General features: G+C 39.2%; 1 protein-coding gene across 2 annotated transcripts; it reads right to left on the bottom strand.

The window, feature by feature from the left end:
- Window positions 1-156: 156 nt before the first annotated feature.
- LOC100825422 (nuclear-pore anchor) lies at window positions 157-23206 on the bottom strand. 2 transcript variants are annotated; one of them, XM_010237832.3, is made up of 49 exons: window positions 22736-23206; window positions 22493-22639; window positions 20998-21096; window positions 20691-20819; window positions 20528-20620; window positions 20382-20447; window positions 18971-19060; window positions 18797-18874; window positions 18560-18702; window positions 17851-17959; window positions 17664-17756; window positions 15795-15843; window positions 15545-15648; window positions 15411-15479; window positions 14541-14675; window positions 14345-14449; window positions 14087-14200; window positions 13940-14018; window positions 13719-13762; window positions 13558-13631; window positions 13216-13318; window positions 12946-13080; window positions 12775-12873; window positions 11848-11889; window positions 11718-11771; window positions 11385-11564; window positions 11273-11314; window positions 10023-10067; window positions 9720-9803; window positions 9536-9610; window positions 9272-9456; window positions 9083-9185; window positions 8134-8250; window positions 7559-7651; window positions 6721-6873; window positions 6588-6641; window positions 6251-6364; window positions 6051-6128; window positions 5817-5966; window positions 4885-4956; window positions 3954-4100; window positions 3820-3873; window positions 3656-3743; window positions 3519-3586; window positions 3346-3453; window positions 2501-2563; window positions 2214-2385; window positions 706-2036; window positions 157-620 (listed from the first exon to the last, which is right to left on the bottom strand). In XM_010237832.3, exons 1-49 carry the CDS (start codon window positions 23039-23041, stop codon window positions 543-545), a joined length of 6213 nt encoding a protein of 2070 aa, XP_010236134.1. In that variant the 5' UTR covers window positions 23042-23206; the 3' UTR covers window positions 157-542. The 2 variants fall into 2 exon arrangements, with proteins under 2 accessions (XP_010236134.1, XP_010236135.1); XM_010237833.3 differs by having other exon boundaries at window positions 3519-3583; window positions 22736-23205.
- Window positions 23207-23361: the final 155 nt, after the last annotated feature.

The raw sequence follows: 23361 nt of genomic DNA, 5'->3' as shown, positions 1-23361 counted from the left end.
TACATTCAACATTTTAGATCATTCTGTAAACTTAGTAAAACTCGAAGTTGGACTTCCTTTTTCTAGGATCAGAGGGAGTTAATGATTAGGTCAAAGTTACATTTGCACTCGAGAATGCTGCACAACCATAGATCTATTCACATTAATCCAGCATAGTTCGCAAATTAACATGAGGTCGTTATACATAAATGCTCAGTATGCCGTAAGCATACACAAAGCTACCTAGTGTAATTTCTCAGTTCAAGTTAACATAAGGTCGTTATAAGTAACTACAAGCTCATTTTGCAGGTTGCCCGCTTGCATCCTAAGCTAAGCAACAACAATTATCTCAGAATGCATGGCTTATAAGACTTTAAAGCACGATGACAAGATAGATAACAAAGTTTCAATTGGCAATTACTGCTGTAGCCATCATAACAAAATCCACTGTCAGATCACATATATAAACCGGCGCCCATCCGGACCACTAGTCAACTTTGTCTTGACAAGAGCCACGTAGTCTAGTAGTTGCACAAAGACAACTGTAAGTTTCTACATCATTACTACCGGCCACCACCACGCCCACGACGTCCCCGAGATCCGCGAGCAGCCTCTTTCTGTGATCCTGAACCAGTATCTTTCTGCAAGACACCAGGTTTCCAATAAGATTTAGGCTGGACAAGCTTAAAGCAACAGAAATAAACTAGTAGGGCAACAATACCATACCGGGAAGACAATAGGAGTTCTCGGACGACCCCTGTTGGTGGCAGATTGCGGGGAGGTTGTGCGGCCAAACCTGGCTTGCCTGGTTTGCCTTGCTCTCTCGAAATTGAGTGTTGGGTTTTGTGTTTCCCCAGTATCTATTGCAGTAGCTGGAATCTGCTGTTCGGAAGATGCGCCATCATGAGGTGGGTTAGAAGGGGAAGGTTCACGTGCAGGGGATACATCTGTATTTCTGCCTGGTGAGGCATCTGCTCCACCTGATTGTGCTAGAGGGCTTTGGTCAGCTTCCACCGTACCATGTTCAGCAGTCTCACCTTCTCCAACCTCCTCTGCCATATCTGTGTCGCTCTTTTCTGTCAACCCTCCGGGAGATGCCACCCTGAAAGAATCAGCTGCTTGTTCACCAATATCCGGGGGACTACTGTCTGAATGTTGTTCTGATTCCTCCGGCAACTCTCCCTCTTCCCTCTCTTCTTCAACATCTGTTGCTGTAGTTATCTGGCCCTCTTCCTTCGCATCGTCAAGTTTCTGGTCTTCGTCAAATGATTCCTCTACCGCCTCTGATTTGACCGGCATATCTTCAACTGCAGTTGCACCACTGTCAATATGAACTTCAGTATACTGGTCCTTAATGCCTGTAGACGCATCTGTACGTTCTTCCATGTCGTCATTAACACCCACATCGCCATCCCTGGTGTCCTCAACCTCTTCAATTGGCATGGAGGCCTGATCTGTGTCCATCTCATCGGCAGGCTGTTGCGCATCTTGGTTATCCATAGATGGATCTACAGGGGCCTGAGCTGTTACATCTTCTGAAGCTGATTGATCATTTTTCTGCTCACTGGTACCATGGAAAAACTCTTCTTTGGGTTTCTTTGATGGAGGATTTGAATCACTAGCCTCTCCCTGTGGAGCATCATCTCTCCCCTGCGACAATGATATGAGACGTTTGCGACTAGAAGGTACAGACACACCACCAGAAGTTTCACGCTCAAGTGACAGGCCGACTTTATCCTGACCTAAACCTCGCTCCAGCAACCGGCCACCTTTCTCCTGAACTATAGTGGAACCTCGCTCCAGTGACGGACCACCTTTCTCCTGATTTACTGTCGAACCTCGACCCAGTGACAGGCTACCTTTCTCCTGAGCTACTGTGGAACCTTCAGTAATTGGTGTATCTGTATCAGCCTGGGGCTCTTCAACCCGCTCAAGAGTTGGCCGAACGAGTGGCCTTCTTAACCTTCGCTCAGTACTTGGTTTGGACGAAGTAGAAACTGCTCTCTCCTCCACCCCTTTAACTTGGGCAGGATTTGCTGGAGTCACTACCGGCCGCCCTGAGAAAAAAGAAGACTTCTCAACTCCCGCATTTATCAAAAGATGGGTAACAAACAAGAAATGCCATAATTGCCAATAACGAACACGGAGGGTGCAACCCATACAGCAGAGCAACATGCCTGATAAATACAATATTACATAATCGGTACAATATTAAAAAATGGATGGAGAAGAACCTGTGGCAGCTGCATCCACAGTGGGAGTATCAATAAGTGATGTCTGATTCACTGAACCATCTTTGAAAGGGCTACTAGACTCCTCGATCCTTTTAGCAGCAAGGAAATATGAACGAAACTGCTCCTCTACTGCAGAACCGGATGGGATTTGAGAAGATTGTCCGGAATAATGCTGCAGAGAATGCACATAAACCTTGAGTTATAAGGTAAACGATATTTAAAGGACAAATTTGCACTTAGTCTTATAAAACTAAGGGCTCTAAAACGAAATTACTGATAAACTGTACCTCAATAGCCTCCTTCACAGCCTGCCTATGCTTCTCAATTGAATCCTCTATTTGTTTCTTCTCCTGTGGCCAATATTAAAAGTAGTTAATCGATGGCACACGTAGGATTATGAGGCAAGCAAATTAAGCATTAAAAACATTAATTTATTATCTTTTGTTGGCATTTGATTTTTAAAAATGGCAATTCTTGCAAGTGGGTAACTACTCCGTCTGGTCCACAACGTTGAACTTTGACCAAAATTATATTTAGAAGTGTATACAATGACTTAAAAAACACAATTGTTGCTCTGAATCACCCGTCAGCAGTAAAGTACCATATATAATAAGGAGAGCACCAGAGCAAGTTCAGCACCAGAGGACAGTATCTAAATAGAAGATATTCTAACAACACCATTGTTGCAGCCAAGGCAACAGACGCTACATTCATCAAAGAGATCACTCAACAGTCAACATAAAACAGAGGTATCAAATGTGGTATCACTTTGTAGACTTAACTCTCGAAGAAAGACAAGGGAATAATTTAGAACTGGGAACCAAATCATTATTTTTCGTTGTGGCTATTTATAATTGTGCATTCCAGCTCAACATTGCAGTTATAGATCCGACTTACTTTTTAATTCACCATTTGTTTTCATACTCTACTTTCCAGAACATGTGGAATACTTCTGCCATGTATTTCAACATTTTTGTAAGGAATGCCACTCTGGAATATTTAAAGAAACAATAAGCATGACTGGTCCTTGGTTGATCCAGTTCATCGTATTCATCATTTTCTGATATTTTACCATATGTTAAACTACAATGAACACAAGTCCATAATAGAAGAATATGGATCAGGAAGGTACCTTTGATAGATTTTGAAGGGCACCAAGAAATACACTCTCGGCCTTTTTGCGGCTTGACTTTTCTTTCCTGTTATCGTCTCTCTCCCTCTCCAAGATTTTTTCCAGTGTCTGTGAATACGTTTGTGTAAGTAGCATGAAGAAATGCTTATTTCATTTAAGCATAACGTGCTAACCTGTATCCTGGATTCCTTTTCCTTTACAACCTGATCATTAGCAGTTTCCGATGTAGTTTTCTGACCTGCTAAAGTATATCAGGTTTACAACTACAGAAATCACATGTACACATGCATAAGAAAGAGTGTTAAATTACTTGATTTAAGATCTTCAATCTGCTTCAAAAGACTGTTATTTTCTTTGGTAGCATTCTCCTTCTCCTTCGTCGATATCTCAAGTTTTTTCTGCATCATTCAATAGGGTAAATTGACACATGAAAATTCGACCTTGCAACTGAAAAGACAGGCGCAGGATCTTAACCTTGATGGCAAAATTTATCCTTTTCAGTCTTTCCATTTCCGATTTCAAGCTAGCCTGTAAAAGGAAACAATTTACTAATACAACTAAGAACAAAAAGGTCAATGCAGATACAAAAAAAATTAAGCAATTCAAACCTCAACTTCGTTCAGCTTCTTTTCCTTGACTGCCAATTCAGACTGACATCCAGCAAGCTTCTCCTCTAAATTTCTTATGACAACTTCCCTCTCGGAAAGAAGAGTTTTTGCACGCTCAAGCTCAATTGAATTCTCTCGCAAGGTCGACTGTTAGAAGCGTGAAATATGCATTTCATTACCGTGCATCCAAAAACTCAGCCCCATATACCCAGTTAATCAACAAACCCATGGTTATTAAAAAAAGCATTGTTGTATAACTAAAATTGGCCCCTGGTAAGAGTCCGGGGTGCTTGATGAAATGATGAGTGCACACATTCATACTCCCAAGAAAAGACAGCGATTGGATGGCAATTCCCGAGACACAATGTATAATCAATTAATCATGATTTAGCTTACAGATTCAAAATTGTAATCAGTTGCCAGAACAATTCATCCACTGGAAATAATCATATTTTAAACTTAATCCAGAAGTGTAAAAAAGAACTGTTGTTATTGAACTAATGTGGGCCCACCTATCACTATCAGTGCCTATGCAGTATGCACGTACCAAGATGTACTCCCTTCTTTTCATAAAATAGGGCATAAAGGTTTTGTCCTAAATCACTTTTTCCAGTTTGAACATGTTTCAACATCTACAATACCGAAAAATACACTATGAACTAATGAAAGCATATTTGATGGTGGATTTATTTGTATTTATAAGATGTTTCTTCTATAAAGTTCGTCAAACGTGAAAAGGTTGACTTAGGTCAAACATATATGCCCTAACTTATGGAAAGGAGGGATTATAACCTTAATAGCCAGAGTATTTTTACTTTTTACACACACAAAACTTTATGAGGACACAGTAAAGGAGCCATTTTTAAATAAACAAGTACATATAATTTGTATGAAAATGCCTTTAGGAGCAGTGAGGAAACAAACCACTAACTTTGATATTTTGAAGTTCGTCCTTCATGGTCTCATATGTGCTCAAATCAACTCCTCTACTATTTTCAACCAACTGCAGGAACAAAAGTTTAGGATATAACTGCAACATCAGTAGCCTATAAATATCTAACTGGAAATAAATCCAGAAAGTATACATTGATGTTTGTAATGTTAGGCCGTTGAAAAAGTAACAGTATTTATCCAGGAGGAACTGAATTTAGAAATACATTTGAACATAAAATGAGCACCTTCTGTAGGCCACTAACAATACACGGTTCTAAGGTTTCCACCGTTTATAACACCGCCCACACATTCTCACTGCTTTACACAGTAGGCCACTAACAATACACGGTTCTAAGGTTGTCATTCAAGGATTGCTGCCTCGATAAAAAATAATGCCACCATTTGACCTGGCCTGGCCTCAACGGTATGACTTGGTAGTTACTAGTTGAACCTTTGCAACAGTTAAAAAACTAAATACCCAACACATGCAATCGCCATCGAGCTTGACCTGCTCCTTGCCCTCAGGTATAACAGATTTGAGATTTGTAACCATGTAACCTACGGTAGGGACAGCTGAAAGAACTACAGCAACCAAATCCACTATCTATAGTGCTGTATTATTCTACCTGAGGCAAACATGCCTATTCATTCTCTTGGACAAACATATTTAGAGTGATTGGAGGAATAATGTATTTGAATTTATTAAAACAAAGGTACTCCCTCCGTCCGACAAAGGATGTCTCAACTTTGACTAAATTTGAATGTATCTATACACTAAGTCATGTCTAGATACATCCAAATTTTGGCAAACTTGAGACATCTTTTATTGGACGGAGGGAGTATTAAATCTATTTTTATTTATTAAAAGAAGGTATTTGTATTTGTACGAACCACTTGCACTATAATGGTGGCAAAACAGCCATAACATACCTCAGAAATCCTTTGGTTGAGATTTACTATTTCAGATTTCTGCAATTCTAGTTCTTTTGCACCGATTTCAGAAGCTACTTGCTTCTCCTGTAAAATATCATGCAGCCTTTCTGCCTCCCTTATAGCCTTGTGAGCTTCCTCACGGAATTTCTGTACCAACGTAATCAATAATGAATGATTAAGCACGTCCAACCACAGGCATAACAAAACACAACGCAACATCATTTTGCCTACCTGGCATTCTTCAAAATTGTGTCTGTTCTCCTCTCTAAGTTGTATGTTACTTTCACGAAGCAAATTAATTTCTCTCACCTGATAAAACACAATTAAAGAACACAAGGAAAAAATGAGCTTCAGAAAGAGGGAAATTTTTACAAAATGAAGCACGAGCAATGTGCCCAATGTGTTTAGGAAATTCACAAGAATGGCGGCACCTGGAGCTGCAGTGACTTGAACTCTTCGTCCTTGAACATTGATGATCTTGCACTGTCAGCTTGACTGCGGAGTACCTCATGTGCCTCCTTGGCGGACTTCAACGCACTTTCCAACTAAATAAGCATCAGAATGAAATGTAACGGGTTAGGAATGAAAATCAAGAGCAAAAGGAATTCGGCATGTTTCATCCACTTCACACATAATGTGCCATCCATAAGCCAAAACAAAGTCACATCACACAAAATGCGCCAATCATATAGGGCAAGCATAACATATGTGCATTTCAAAAGAAATTTGAAGATGTAACAATGTGCAACAAGGACAAGCACAACATACTTCTATCTGAAGCCGAGATTTCTCCTGCTTAAGCAACAATATCTCTGTTTCCGCCTGAAATAGTTAACCAAATAAATACCATCCCAGAAGTAACGAATAGAAAAACAAAAAAAAAGGCAATACTTGTACATACTATTTCTTTCGATCTGCGGAGGTAGCTGACAACACCATGTAAATCATCCTCTCCATGTGAGTCAGTACGTTGCGATGAAAGCCCGGCAATGCCCCGTTCTTGTTCAGCTAGTCGAATGTGCAAGGCTTCTAGTCGATTGTGCAAAATTCTATTCTGCACTCACCATAAAAGAATCATTAAATGAACACGCTACCCAAAGGAACTCACTGTACGTTACAAAGAATAAAAGCAAGATAATATACAGGTGCCCTTCGATTGGTGCTAAAAATATGGAAAAACAACAGTGTACCAGTCCAAATTGTTCCCTGGCAATTGCCAAACAAATTTATCGCCAACAGATGACAACATATTCTGGAATATCTAAATATCTCCAGCTTAACTCTATACTGCCCTCACCACAAAATGAAATGCTGAATGAAAAGTATGGTATGACCGTATGAATTTGGATGGACACGAACTAGGTTTCAGAGTTGGAACGTAAAAAATGTACACATTCCCAGAAGAGCCCTTTTTTTTTATCACGCATCACATCCCAAGGGTAGCTGACTCCATGCCTTGACAAATTCAAACACTTCACTAAATAAATAAAATCCATGTCTAGCCAGAAATATGATTGATCAAGATAACATTAGCAAATGTACTCCCTCCGTCCATAATTCTTGTCGTTGAACTAATAAAACGACAAGAATTATGGAACGGAGGGAGTACAAATGACAATAGTTTGAAGTAACAATACTACACCAAGATATTCCAGAATCACTAAAACAATTTGTTACTCGAAAAACTTCTTATCTAATATAAGAATACTCATCATATACAGCAGCGCCAAGCTTCAAACCTGATCATTTAGCTCGGTGTACTTCCGGAGAGCCTCGTCCTTTTCTTTTAGCAATTGTACCTTTTCTTGCTCACCAAACGTTCTTAGAGCATCCTGCAAATAGTGGTGTTCAATTTGACAGAACAATCAATGATGGTTGAATTACCACATCGTAGGTATTACGAATATACCATGGAACAAGTGTAATCTTGGCAGAATACAACGGAGAGAGCAATGCAGCAAAAAAAATACTACGATTGTGCCCATCCATTCCTAAAAAATGTGTGTACGTGTACGTGTGTGGGGGGGGGGGGGGGGGGGGGGGGGGGGTGTACAAGGAGCATTTTTGCGCCCTGTACAACAAAGACAAAAACCAACGCTCTAATTTTTTTTGTAAAGCAGCAATTTTTTTCTTTTTTACACAGGAAACAAATCATATCTTTTCCAAGAAAAATTACAGACAAATAAAAAACTCTTGGATGTCTATGTATAAACAATTGTGATTTTCTCAATGTCAAATTTCACAAAATAGCAAAGCCTAGAACCAAAATAAAAATACCATGAGTGCTCAAAGAATTCTGAGTGTCAAAATTTACATTTTCAGCCTTTTGTGCGTCTGCTGTTTGACGAAGTATCGTGACTTCCTGCTGCAATGAAGATAGTTGCTTAGAAGTATTCGTCAGCTCCTGTATTGTTTCAGATTGCAGGATAACCTACAGAAGACAGATGAAAAAAATCACATACCATAAATAGAAACACCTCCACTCTTTGAATTTCTTTTGTGCATAGACACAATGTAGGTTCATCGACATGAATTTGAAGAGATGTGAATGTTTAGCAATTTTTTACACATTCTTCATTGAAATAGCTGCAAAAGTTTGAAACTCAATACATGACGCCAGTCACTATATATCACAAGTGGAAAAATTGACTGGAGATGGACTATTGTTAAGCTGCTATCTTAAACAAGTTTATTTGCAAACAAAGAGTACCATCTTTCATTGTTGGGGACAATTATTTCATAAAGGATAGTTTTATTGGAGTTTCTTGTGGATCCAAGTAGTCCTTACACCTTCAGGATGAAAAAATGGAACCTAAAGGATGCCTTCGTGATACAATGATCCTCCACTAGTTAACAGTGGAAAGTCTCCTTAGTAAAAAGGGGCTAGGCCAAAATGTACAAAGTTTCCTTCGAAACAGTTATACCAAAATGACAAGGGGCTCAGGGTTATATATCTTCAATCTCCATCCTTCATGCCCAACAAAACGGCAAAAATGATAGTTGTATGTTTGTCAAGATTTACTCATGGACATACATTTATTTTGCTATTTTCATACTCCCTCCGTCCAACAAAGGATGTCTCAACTTTGACTAAATTTGAATGCATCTATACACTAAGTCATGTCTAGATACATTCAAATTTTGACAAACTTGAGACGTCTTTTGTTGGACGGAGGGAGTATTAAAATTTACAAAGGAAAAAAAAACTGGAAATAGGTTAAGTTTTTCATCGCCCAGTTAGGATGTGCATTTTTTAGAAATACCTGACGCTCGTAATTGTCTTGTGCGCTACGCCAACGCTTACACTGCTCATCAAGAGCACTCTTTGATGAAGCAGATTCAATTTCTAAATTCTCAATCCGAGCCCTGTTAAAGAAAAGGAACATAGTATCAACTTAATCTAACAGGCAAAAGGTGTCTCATGTCTCTACTCAAGATGCCCAAATGCTTACACTTTCTGGGAAAGTTCATTTCTCAGAATAGAAATGTCGCTCATTAGAGCAGTGATATCCTTCTCTTTAGCTTCAATAGCATTGGCAGCTTCTTCACACTTCATGACATAGCTCTTGTCCATTTCAGATAACTTACTCCTCAACTTGGCAATCTCATCTTCCAAGCTTCTTTTAGCAACCTCAGACTAAAAACAAATACAACTAAGTTCATGTGCACATCTAGAAAAGGTACAAGTTCACTGGAAAAAAAATAGACTTTCCTACCTCTCTTTTGTAATCCTGATATGCAGTTTCCATTTGCTTCAATGCTGCTTCATTTGAGTTCGCAATTTCCTTGTACTGTACAGGAATGTAATTACAGAAATTCTAATAGGTCAGCAATGGATTTGCAAATAAGGGATCTTCGCAGTAAGAATAAATGCAGCAGAAATTGCAAATGGAGGGGGACCTGAAGCATGTAGCTTTTGTTTGCATGTGCTTCATCCTTGTATTTTTCCAACTCCTCTTTCTGCCGGAACAGCTCATCATTCTCCTACAGGAATGATGAAACAGGTATTATGAAAAACAAAACACCAAGCACTGAGATAATCCACAGATTGCACCGAGAGAAGCTGCATAAAGGCAGATCTATAACAAGAGCTCCATATTTACCGGACGCCAATATTCAATGCTATTCCCAGAACACACCAAACACTCAGAAAGCATGGAACCTTTCGTGATGAAAAACTAACACAAAAGAGAGCTAGCTCACCTCAGTTGCTGATGAGTTATCGCGACCACCATCCCTAAAAATGATCTAAGAGAATAACAGCTTAGTCAGATAAGTGCTTATGATCTAACCTAAAACGTAGTCAAAATCAAAAGGAAATGTGTACACAATAGTGCACACTTCTTAAATATACACAATAAGATAAAGTATTTTGGGAATTGATACCTAAAGAGTTTGTTAGCACACGAGCAGATTTGACAATTATCATACTACTTTGGGAATTGATACATAAAGAGCTTGTCAACACACAAGTATATTTGACAATTATCATAAATACAAAATAAGATACATTATTTTGGGAATTGATACCTAAAGAGTTTGTTAAAAACTGATCTCTTCAAGCAATCTAACATGCAAAACATTAATCCTAAACTAGCATGTATTTTGGATGGTCATTTTTTCAGCAAGAAGACTATCATAAAATCAAAACTTAAACTTACAGGGGCACAATGTGTCTGTGAAGGCATCCCTGTCACAAATCCACTAGTAAGTTACTAACTACTCGTCCTAGTCCAAATTACAGGGCACATTTTGCTTTAGCAATTGATTAAGGAACATTTAAAGTAGCTGCTGACGACATTGAGGAGACCTTGGTTTCCCCTTAAACAAGAGTTGCATGCAGGAATATGGCTTCAAAATATATGCTTCAAAATAGAATGGATCGATGATTGTTGTGCATGCTTAGTAAAATAAAAACAATCAGATGGAACTTCCACGGCTTGTGGAAGGAATTAGAGGGAGTACGTGTTATGAGCAATTTGTACCAAGGTCACACCCACAGAACAGAATATTGATCCCGGCTATGATGATTTACTAAGACAAACCCAGAAAGAAAGACTTATGAGAAACACAAATTGACACATTTCTGGAGCAACAACAATGCCAAATGAAAATTTATTACTAAATATGAACCCAGGAACCTACATAAAAAGAAAAGAGAATACAACTAATCTATCCACTTCATAAACCCAAGCACCTACACAAACTGAAAATAGAAGGGAAAAAACTTAATATACTTAAGAAACCATTAGATATGCCATGTAGACTCTAGCTTGTAACCATGGTTATTGAGTCGTCGCCTAAACGTCGCTATGGCGTCAAGGCGCACGTGAGAGGACGACTCGGAGGGACTAAATATACTGATAAAGTCATAGCCTTTTGTGACTAAATATTCCAATGACCCAAAGAAAGAAGATCATCAAAGAAGATATTCTACAATTATTAATATTTACCATTTTCGATTTGAGCTTCGCCTCCAAATCAGCACACTTGACCTAGAGAAGTACAAGTTAAGATGGTCAGATAATGCCCTTCCAATCTTAGTACAAATTTACTTGAGCATACCTCTGCAACAGCAGCCCTAGATTCAGCGTCAGTACAAGCTTTCCATGAGCTCTGTAACTCTTTTCTCATATCCTCTACCTGCTTCATGCAGCCATCGAAGGCATTTTGCTTATCAAGTGTCAGGACACGAACATGATCTCGTTGTTCTTGAACCTCCTTCTTGAGTTCTGCCCAGTCTCTCTGCGAAACAATATAAATTTAGACTAACCACACAAAAGTAAAACTGAACTAACAAACCAAGCAACACATTCCTATGAGAAACAGACAGCCAAAGGAACATGAAAAAATGAAGCTTGAAGGAAAGTTTATTATTGTCGCTGAAAAAAATCTTACCTCTAGTCGCTTGATATACTCCTGTTGATTTCTCCTTTCCATAGACCTTGCATTCTAAATTATTCACAGGTTAACAAAGAGACATTAATTTTTTTTAAGAACTTGCATGGCTCATCTGAATATAACATACCTCTTGAACCTCCTCAGTGGTATGTATTGTGTCAATGGTACCCTGCAATGAACATATTCCAAAGGAAGATCATTGAAAAAGTGACAGGACATCTCAAGATAATGCAGTAAAGACAGTTAAGTACTTGAAACGTTCTTCACAGTATGCACACGTATATTTGGCTTCAATCTTGAAGATACCAGTTGTAATAGCCAGTTGTATTGTTTACAAAGTAAAGAGGCAATTATAATAACTCAGATTACATAAGGGCAGTCAGTCGTTTACTTTACAGGCTCTCCACATCATCTAGAGCCAACAACAAGATATCTTACCATAGGGTGTGTCTTAGGCTGATTCTACAAGAAAAGTTATCTTTAAATGCATTGGTGTACAAACAACAATAAGAGTCAGCTTTATTCTCTCCTCTCCCCTCCACATCAGTAATTGTCCTGCATGGCAGGGTTAAGACTTGGTTGATGTAACACCTTTGTAGACGCCCCAAGTTCTTTGGTTACTTGCTATAGCTGGAAAGATGAAGAGAGTACTCAACTAGGAAAATCTAACAACATGCCTAACTCTTCAGGTTTTCCTATAATAGTTCCAATAACTTGATTGATCATGCAAGATGCAAATTTACAACATCAAATGGCCAAAATCCAAGATGAAAGTGGCCATACAGTAGTTATCCCTCCTTTTCCATACTTGGAATGAACACAAAAGGGTAGAGGATAATTGTAGGAATACAAAAGTTCCATGTTTACACAAAGGATAAAGGGAGAATGTAGAAAAACAAATTTGGCCTCTTCTACAAGGATAAAGCATGACTGTAAGAAAACATAATATTTTTCGGCAACACAATATTTCAGCAGCTAAATACTAAAAACTGCAAAACATTAAAAGGCAAAAAATTCAAAGTTCAATGTAATGGATGTGGCAGCACGAAAAAACCTGCAGACGATGCACCCTTTCAGTCAAATCATGGACTTCATCCAAAGATCTTCTCTCTGACTTTACTACTATCTCTTTTTCATGCTTTAGAATAGACACCTAACAATTGGAAACTTATGTCAGGATTTAAGACCACAAAACAGTTTCAGGGATTTATAAAATCGAACACACCTCCATCGACAGTTTCCTTGAATTCTCCTCTAAAGCTTGCATAGAATCTGAACTTTCACGAAGCCTCTTTTCGTAATCGACTATCAAGTGCATCAACTCCGCGTTTCTGAGTGAAACAGAATTAGCTTCCTTCCTCTGCTTATTTACAAGTATGAACTACATTAGAATGAGCATATAACAAAAGAGTTACATTCTCTGAAAGAACTAATAATTCAAGGCATCATTTCAGTGTGAAGAAAGAAATATGAAGAGAACACAAAAAGAAAGAACCTGATGATCATTCTCTGTCATGTACCCATTAAGCCGATCTTGAGCAAATTTAGCTTCAAGAACTGACTTATCACGCTCAGATCGCAGAGACACAAGCTCGGTCCTAAAGGAATAAATAAAAAGTATTATTCCAACTTCCAAGTAAAGCCAAAAGAGCATCAGAACAGTGAGCCTGTATAAGTATCACTCTTGTTGTCCAATGAGCTTATTATGATGGTTCTTCATACGTCATGTTGTCCAGTTAAAGAAAAACGAAATAAACATGCTGTCAAGATTTTAGCTACGACTCTATTTTTTTACACAGCAAACAAGGTACGAATTATGAAAAGCAGAAAATATAACCTCAACTTTGTCAGCTCCTCGTCAAGTCTTTTGGATCGCTCAGAAACCTGTTCATATGCTTTCTTTGAGACATCCTGGGCAAAATCAAGTGCGATTTACAGTGAGGATATTCATCAGAACTACAATATCATTTATGCTACGTAACTTGTTGAGATACCTACCTGTGATCCTTCAAATAGAACCATCAGGTCCTTTCTGCCATCATCTACAGATTAAAAGCAAAACAATGGAATCTAATTATTATGTTAGAGCAGTAACATGGACAAACTGCCTTAACACTACTTCCATCCCCATGGCATGCCATCCCTTGCAACTATGGCCAAATATTAACCACATAGAGCCTACATGGAATCAACAAAACGAAACGAATAACAAAGCGAACCTTGCAAATTATTGGATATGTGTTCGACATTGGAGCGAGTCTTCTGCTGCTCTTCACACAATTTCCTATACATCGCTACCTACAAAAAAAAATATTAGGTTTGATGCCACCTACAATTTGTACTTGACAAAATTATGAAAGACGTACAGATCTATGAAGAGATTCAATCATTATTGCTTGTTCTTCAGACTTCTTCATCACTTTTTCAACTCTGGAGGTAGCACCATCTGTGATTCTCTTCAGCTCAATCTGGAAGCTCTCCTAGAAAGGACATAAAATGGACATATATTTGATCTTGCGAATGGAAATAATCAAATAATAGACTGGCCAGGTACTTTAGTTATGGATGAAAGATAAGCAAATTTTCAGACATATGAAGACAAAAAGAAAAAAAAGCATGCATACCCTGAGCTCCATGTCTTTTTTGTCAAGATCAGTAGAAAGCAAGTGAACTTTATTTCGAAGTTGAACATTTTGCTGAACAAGCCCATTAATATCATTAAATGTCATCTGCCACGGAACATCAGATGGTGCATCAGATAAAATCGCATGCAAAATGAGAGCAAAATAAAATATTTGCAAGGATCAGAATGAGGCTTACATGCTCATGACTGTTGTTTTCAACAATAGACAAGCCATTATTGATGCTCGTAGAAAGAGCACCATGACCTACATTTGGAAGGCTAGAACCACAACGAAGCTGTATGTCTTGGCACTCCTTTAAAAGAACAGCGACCTACAAACATTTAGTAGGTACAACATACATCAACAAAAGCATGTTTTCGTAATATCTATCTGACACCATACCTGTGAGGACTTTTTGTAGCGAACAAAACATCTGCCGATACTTTGGCAAAAGTTGAAACAAACATGAGCCCCTCATAATGATGCCTCTATGAGGAAAAAGATAGGCACACCAAATATGTGGATCAAGACAAACACTTATATATGTCTGTCTATCATATATCCAAGACACCAAGTACCGAAACGAACAAACATTTCCAAAGTAGTACAGATAGAATTGGGTTGTCGGACAATGTTTGTCCCTGTGAGATGGAATTCCACTCATCTTATCTAAAGGAAGCGCCCAAGATCTGATTACATCAAATATAGCTAAAAGAAATTGTCCCTTTGGTATGTGTACTGGAAAGATATTGTGTAACATAAGTGCTATATGGGGAAGTACCCAGTGTTAACCGACTCGGTGATAACATGTGAAATTTGCAAGCTAGAATTGAGTGCCTAAGATTTATAGCAACTTGAGGATGAATGAACATTTTGTGATTAACACCCTCACAATTAGGGACATGGGTTATGAGGGCTGTCATCACCTCAAGGTTCTCTAAGTCCAAACAAGCCATGTGAAAGTTGACAATGAGATGCTAGCACTAATAATGGAGGATAGCACTAGAGATTTCAATATCATTTTAATACAAGATTTCAATTTGAGAAAATGACTTCTCAAACTCACTTGTTTCTGCAAGTCGTCTATTTCCTTGTTAGCGATAGTATGATCACGCTCCCGCCTTTTTAACTCCGACTGGAAGAAACAATAGTGTCAAAACTTTGTTACAAGAAACTTAACAGCCTGTGGTGCATGCATACCTTTAGATTTCTTATTGTATTTTCGAAATTATCATGCTCCAACAATGCCTGCTGCAATTTGTGATCCATTAGAGCATAAGCTTCAATCATCCTCTCATGTTCAGCTGAGGCAAGGAAAAATAAATAAGCTTCAAGGGTGAGACCAAAACTCCGAATATTTAAGCATGCATAACAAAACAAGCATGATATGCATATATTTAACTAATGTGCTATAGGTGAAGGGGCTAACAAGGTTCGCCAAAAAAATTACCTCGTTCATCTAAAATAAGCTCAGCTTTCTCTTCTATTTCATGCAAGACCTGTTGTACAGAAGATAATTCAATATTACTCCAATAGCAGGCGCAATAAAGAATACGATGTACAACAAGGAAGCAAAAAATTAGTTTCCGCTTTATTTTTGGAGAAGGAAACGGTAGTCAAATCTACAAAAGAAATAACTAAATAATAGTACTCCCTCCGATCCATATTAATTGTCTCAAATTAGTCCAAATATGGATGTATCTATGCCTAAAAAGTGTCTAGATACATGTAATATTTCGACAAGTAATATGGATCGGAAGGAGTAGTAGAGTTGTCATCAAAAGTACTTGCTATGTTAAAAAAATTATATGTATTTCAAAACTGCAGTGCAGCACAACCTCAAACTATGGCCAGAGATATATAAGGTCTGTTCCCCTAGAGGTGTCTTTTTGACTTCTTCTAAATAGAATTCGTTTTGGACCTAGAGTTTGTTCCCCTAGAGGTGTCTTTTCGACTTCTAAATAGAATTTCGTGTCACCCTGTCCGTTAGTTGAGTAGGCTAGTAGCAGACCAGCAGTGCTCTGGTCCCTGCCATATATTTTCAAAGAAAAAATGGTTGGGGCTTCATACTACTATCTTAGCCGTGAAACATACTTTCATATGACAACAATATAGAAATGTTTGCACTTGATATAAAATAGAAGGACTATAATAATGATATATGTTCCAATTCATACCGATGTCCAAAATATTGCCTATACTGTTAACAGAGGAAACAGTATGTCGGTGTCAAATGACATCTATTTGAAAACAAAGGGAGCAGCTGAGAGATGCTTGTACCAAATATCATCTGCTTTTTAAATGTGTCTAACTTACACAGGAGGATCAAATATACGCAAAAGGAATAAAATGATGATGCATATTTTACAGTTCAAAAATAAAATGTTTGATTTCCACAGCAAAATCATTAACGCTCAAAAGGTCTGCCCTAAAATGCTTGGCCCCTTTATGCTTTGCTTGCGCTTTGGGAAGGGCCTCCCATCTGATTGGTTTCCCAACTTATTTGTTTCTGGCAGTCTTTTCATTCACCTGTATTGTTCTACCTTTTCTACATTGTTTAATTTGTGTCTGCTACTATTGACAAAAAAAACACCTTAAGAACAATGACCAGTTTTTTCTTTTCTAAATAATGACAATATGTGCATGCAAAATTCCTACGATGACTAATGAGCAACAAACGAATGATTGCTTCAAACTACTACCCATTCTAGCAAGGTGTGAAATCTGAATGCACAAATAGACCAAGTGTAATTTACAGGTTAAAGATGTTGCTGTGACAATTGACAGGTTAAGGGCCTCTTTGATTCGCATGATAGAAAAACACAGGAATAGGAAATTCACAGGATTGCAATGCCATGTCCATTGACTCCTACAGGATTATGGTTGGACCAAACTTTGTTTGATTGAACTAAGGAAAAACAAAGGAATCTTAAAAAGACGTTGGAGTGGATGGAAACTTTCCTATGAAATGTAATGCAATGGAATCCTCAGGAAAACTTCCCATGGGATTCAATCCTACAATTCAAACAAACAATATACTCCCTCCGTCCAACAAAAGATGTCTCAAGTTTGTCAAAATTTGGATGTATCTAGACATGACTTAGTGTATAGATGCATTCAAATTTAGTCAAAGTTGAGACATCCTTTGTTAGACGGAGGAAGTACAAAAAATCCTAAGGATTCAAATCCTCAGAAATTTGAAAATCCTTTAAATCAAAGGGGCCCTAAAGTGTCAATTATCACAGTTGATTGAAAGTAAAAGCATGATCGACTATGTGCATAGTTAAATTCAAAGATAGTCGCAAGCAAAAAAATGTACCCTTTCCAGAACTGCTTCAGCATGTCTCCTTCCCCATCTCTCATGACGTAAAGCATCAGTAGCTTCTTGATATTTCTCGTATATCTTAGCAAGCTAATAAGATAATGCATTTAACAAGCAATATTCGAGGTGTCAAAACCGTGTAAGTTGCACAACAACAAATGAGTACAGAGGAGAAAGAACATACACTCCAACCATCCCGAAGAAGAGAAGCAGCTAATGCAGTTCCGGAAACACCAGTGGGTACACTCGGAACTATCATCAGGTCATTTTGATTCAAAGCATCAGAAAGTGGCCTGCAAAACAGAAACACAATAGAGTGCAAAACGTGGCAAATTAAGCATAGCATTAATCATTATAATTCAGTGCATTTTTTTTTCTTCGGAGCAACAGAGTTTTGAATTATATTAATATATGGTACTATATAAAAGACATCATTTTTCTAAGGAGAAACAGGTTTATTTGATATACTCCCCCTAGGGATGTCGAACGGCGCCGTTTATGGTCCGCCAGGCCTGTTTACCACGTTTCCCAGGCTGTTCACGTCGCTGTCACAGGCTGATTTTGCACTGCGGTGAAGATAAACGGCGCTTGGCGGACAGTATACGGGCGCCGTTTACAACCCTAACTCCCCCCGTCCCAAAATAAGTGGCGTGGATTTGTATAAGATAAAGGGTTAGCATAATTGCATGGTTTGCACTTTACACTAGATACCGCCCCACAGATGTTCTCACATTTAGAAGGATCAGGCAGACTGGCACAAATACAAGTTAACCCCATTGAATATGATGCAAGCATGAATGAAAAGAAAAACTAACTTTTAGTGTCTAAAAGGTCATAAATCCTGCTTTAGAGGTCTTATAGGACTAAAAGGTCGAGAGTTTTAGAGATCATACATCTCTCTCAATTGTGTATCTGCTAAAGCAGCGGGGTCTGCTGCCATACTAGTCAACGGAATGAGGCTCAATTCCCCGGACTTTCTTGAATTTTCCAAATCAGATTCACACTTTTGAATCTTCTGCTTTAAGTTGGCAACTTCCTGCACACGAAAAAGGCAGAATGAGAACCAAAGCTCTGTTACGATTCAGTCACATAATCTATTAAATTAATTATAAAAAAACATCTGCAAATACCTTTTCAAGATCACTCTTGGCCAAGGTCTCCTTCTCAAGCTTTTCCTTGTAGTCATCTTCAACTTGGGTCAAATGTGTCTGGTTTGCACAACCATTAACTACTGAGTACAAGAATTTCCTATCCATAAAATAGGAAAAATAAAATCAGCAATGAAATATAAGTGAAGGCATTACCTCTAATGCTTTAATAACACCTTCAAGTTCCCCAGCCTTCTTTGACCACTCCTCAGAACTTTCTTTATGAAGTTCAGCAAGTTTCATGACCTTTTTTGAGAATGCGAACCAAAAGCTATTATTAGGGATGAACAACAGTGCAGTAAAACAAAATTGCATCCTTATTTCCAGTCTTCCAGATATGCAAATTGCAAAGGAATGAACCAAAACCAGAAAAAGGGGAAGGAGTCATTTGAAAGGCATCAACTGTCCAGACCAGAATGGATCTTAATCAAGTACTCCCTCCGTCCCATATTAAGAGACTCAAATTTGTTTAAATATGGATGTATCTATATACTAAAATACGTCTAGATGCATGCAATAGAAAATCACTTAATATGGGACAGAGGGAGTAGGACTTATATATCAAGTACACGTAATAACAATCAATTGGTGCTAATAGGTATGTCAAAACACTTCCGCGCGCATGCCAATGTTAGTTAAATAATAGGTGAAAGGCCAGCCAAGAGTTAACCTTGTTTATCAAAAGCCGTGCACAACTTTCATGGGTACAAGCAGAAGGACGGCTTGAAGAGAATTGGCCTCTGTCAAACCAAATACTCGTAGGTATGATGGCATAACAGATAATCAACAAGCTAGTATTATGAAGCAGCCACATGCCCCTGGCATCCTATTCACGACACCAGAGATTGTTAAGTGAATACACTGACTAGTCAAAGATGACCTTGGCATCTCCTATGGTCTTGCTACTCCACCATTCAGACCCATCATCGTGCGTCTTTTCCCCAGGAAGGTGCCGGTAGTAAAAAGTATGCTGGGCACAATCAAACTTAAGGCTTCTGTATGGGTAAAGGCTGGGGGGCTAAGGTGTTGCAAATACTTTTGCCCTCCAACTTAGCTTAGTCCTGCATCTCATATTGGTTGCATGGCTGTAACCTGCTCTCAGGCTTACAAATAACTGTTTCATGTGTATTAATACAAAGAGGTGCGCTGTTTCTTGCACTTTTTCTCGAGGGAGAGAAAGGAAGGTATTCGCGAACAAAATAAATAAATCAGTGGAATTCAATTGCCTTATACATTTTTTATGAAACCAAACACTAGAGCAGGCAATAGACAAAGCGCTGACATGAATTAACACGGATACTATGTACCACGCAAATTCCTGAAATTACATCCAGTGCGGAAGAGCTATATATTTCCCAAATGCTTGAAACATTCCGAACAGCAATTATAGATGAGAATTGCAGTTTAAAATCGTCTAGAATAAGTGTGTCACTGTTCACAAACGAAACCACCCATGCAATTGCACGGCCAGGTACTAAATATACATATAGCCTTAACTTCAAAAACAAGCTGTACTTGCTACACAAGCAATTAGAGAAAGAATAGTTTTGGAGCAGGCAAAACATACAGTTGAAAGCTCAGCACCAAGGCGTTGTTCATTAGCAGCTGCAGCATCCTTTGCGGAGAACAACTCCTTCATTCATCAAAAGATTGAAAAGATGAGAACAAAAGTTAGATGATGATTTTAGTACCTCCCTAAGTCGAAAATTTTACCTTTTCCATATAGGTAACTCTTTGCTCCAGTTCAGAACTCTGTTCTTTACTTCGTCTCAAGGAACTTGAAGATTCAGAAACCTCTCTCTCAAGCTGAAACCCAAAAATCAGGCTGATGTTGCCTTTCATGTCTGTCACACCAAGAATCAAATTAAAAACAAACCTCTGCGATCTTTGCAGACATCCTAGACTCCTCTTCCATATTTGCTTTCCTTAAATCCGCTAAGTTCTTAACTTTTGCTTTCAGTTCCTCATCAAGCCAGAGATTATGCTTTTGAAGAAGCTCCTTCTCCTGATAGCGAAGTCAAGCTAATTAAGAACCAATAATTGTTCCATACAAACATATCGACAAAGGCTAATCATAAGATGCCTAGCTAAACCAAAAGGAAAAATAAGGTGATGGGACAGATTACGGAGAACAGAAATAACGCTTTCTAGAAACTTGCATCTAACGTTTTTTATATGCATACCTGTGCTATGCGGTTACATGTGGCCTGACAGTGGGTTAACTTAGCTTCAACCTCTTGTATCCTAGCTTCTTTGCCAGCAGAAGAGTCGGCCTGATTTACCTGAAAAGAGTATAAAATTGGTAAGTCCAGTTTAATTTATGCTACAAAGTACAGAACATTTAGCGTTCCGTTAACTTTATGCTACAAAATACAAAACAGTAAACATCTTCCTAGGATAAATGTGCACACAAATTCCAACTGAGTTCGCTTAACTCACAAGAGTAGTGCATTGATAAAATATTGGTACTAAATGATAGCAATATATGGTTGCAGGTAGATCCACATCGTCAGCAAGAAAAGCACAACACATTGACAAAAGCAAAACAAACCACATAAGTTCTTCAAATTTTGTACATAAGACAGTATGAACATATTAACCAGACAAATCGGCAGAAGAAAAATCAATATAAAATATTCAAGAAAAAAAGGGGCAAGAAACTAAAGATCTGGAGCTTTGGCAGAGAATTCTCGAATTGCTCCAGTCCAGGTTAACAGATGATGAGTTAGTCCATTAGAAGTTAAAAAGGAGAAGCATATGAAGTTATGAGATCCAGACACTGAAAACAGTAAAATTATAAGTCTGTTCATGAAACATCAAATCTACATGCTATGAGGAGGTATAATATCATATTTTTCATTTGAGGAGGCACAATATCAGCTCCAACAACATGATACTCCCTCCGTCCTGAAATAAGTGACACGGATCTGTATAAGAATCTATACAAATCCACGTCACTTATTTCAGGACGGAGGGAGTACCTAGAAAACCAGGTATAACTACAGACAAATCAAGTTCTAGTCAAATTTAATACTCAGAATGTACATTTAACCTTTGGGCTGAAGCACGTTCCAAGGGGTTGGGCCCATGGGTAACTGATCGATAATGTGAATAGTGGTACATGCTTATGTGGGAAATTTCATAGGCCTGATGTTATATGACAAGAAGTCCAAGACTTAAAACTAGCAACTCTCTGCAAGCTAATAAGAGTAGCAGGAAAAAGTAACTAATAAACAAACTTCTTGTAGTAAGAAACATCTAACCACAGGTCAAAACCAGTCAAATAGTATGCAATACGCATCTATGCGTCCATTTCTGTATATGCATTACATCATGTGCAGCTAGCCCTGACTCCTAACTTGTAACAACAGAAACGAAGAACCAAACCAAATTGTACTGCCCGCCCTTATATTGCCACATAAAATTATGTTCTAATGCCAGACAACCTACAGAAACGAGCCTGCGGTTAAGCTTGATGAGTAAACCACTCTACCAGCAACCAATAGTACAATTGTGTGGTGCTAAAAGCTACTTGAGTCATGAACCATCATATCAGGTTGCACCAAACAACAGCTTGTTCAGGTTATGTTGTTACTCTCAACAAGCCCTACAAGACTATGACCACATTGCTGATTGCAGCATATTAAGTAGAAGGGTGAAGTCGTTGGGGGAGCTCACTATCTTATCATGGTAGCTCTGGATGACGCCATCCTTCTCCCTTATCTCTGCGTCCCTCTGCTGGATCAGTTCTAGCGACTGGCACTTGGACTTGTGCAGCTCCGAGATTTCTACCTTGAGACGCTCAACCTCGCCATCCTTCGCAATCTGTGCCATCAGCACCGCCAAGCGATCATCAGTGCAGGAAGCTTAACCAGAAAAAAAATATGATCAGACGAACAAAAAAAAATCTAGGGTTCGTACGGCTTGGATGCGGAGCTGGTGTATCTCGGCCTGGGAGGAAGCGAGGTCAGCAGCGCGACGCTCGGAGGCCGCCGCGAGCTCGGTGGCCTCGGCCTGGTAGCGATCGGCGTCCGCGGAGAGGGTGGCGAAGCGCTGCTCGAGGAGAGCGCAGGTCTGCTCGGCCGCGATGGCCGCCGCGTCGGCCTCGGCGCGGACGGTGTCCACCTGGTTCCGGTACTCGCGGATGGCAGCGTCGGCCCGCTCGGCGACCGCGGCCACGTCCCCGCCGAGGAGCCGGAGCTCCTCGTCGGACATGAAGAGCGGCATCGCCGCGTGCGGGGCTGGCGAAGGCGAAGCCCTAGCCCAGCTGAGATTTGGGGGATTGGCTCCGGAAGGGTCTAGGGTTTGCAGGGGCGCGCCCGCGGGGGAGGGAAAGGGTGGCGGTGGTGGCGCAAGCGGAGGGAGTCCAGTGGAAATTGGAGGAGAATGGAGAGACGCGAAACGGCGGAAGCGGAGTCAGCCATGTATAGATCGGGAGAGCAGTGGCGAAGGGAGCCCTGGTGCAATGGGCCTATTTCATTGTCACTTGGGCTTGAAGAACACCGGTGCCTATTGGGTTTTGTTGGGCTTCCCCCCAGTGCTCTCAG

The sequence above is a fragment of the Brachypodium distachyon genome, chromosome 3 (assembly GCF_000005505.3).
Source record: "Brachypodium distachyon strain Bd21 chromosome 3, Brachypodium_distachyon_v3.0, whole genome shotgun sequence".
Lineage (NCBI taxonomy): Eukaryota > Viridiplantae > Streptophyta > Magnoliopsida > Poales > Poaceae > Brachypodium > Brachypodium distachyon.
This window is presented reverse-complemented; position numbering and strand designations above follow the sequence as displayed.

Bases quoted from the DNA above. Each gene is read 5' to 3' on its own strand.
- LOC100825422 (XM_010237832.3), bottom strand. From the start codon at position 23,041: ATGCCGCTCTTCATGTCCGACGAGGAGCTCCGGCTCCTCGGCGGGGAC. The intron at 11,315-11,384 runs GTATGCTCAAGT...GTACTTCTCTAG, and splicing joins CTAGGGCTGCTGTTGCAGAG to GTCAAGTGTGCTGATTTGGA. The intron at 6,365-6,587 runs GTATGTTGTGCT...ATGCTTATTTAG, and splicing joins AATCTCGGCTTCAGATAGAA to TTGGAAAGTGCGTTGAAGTC.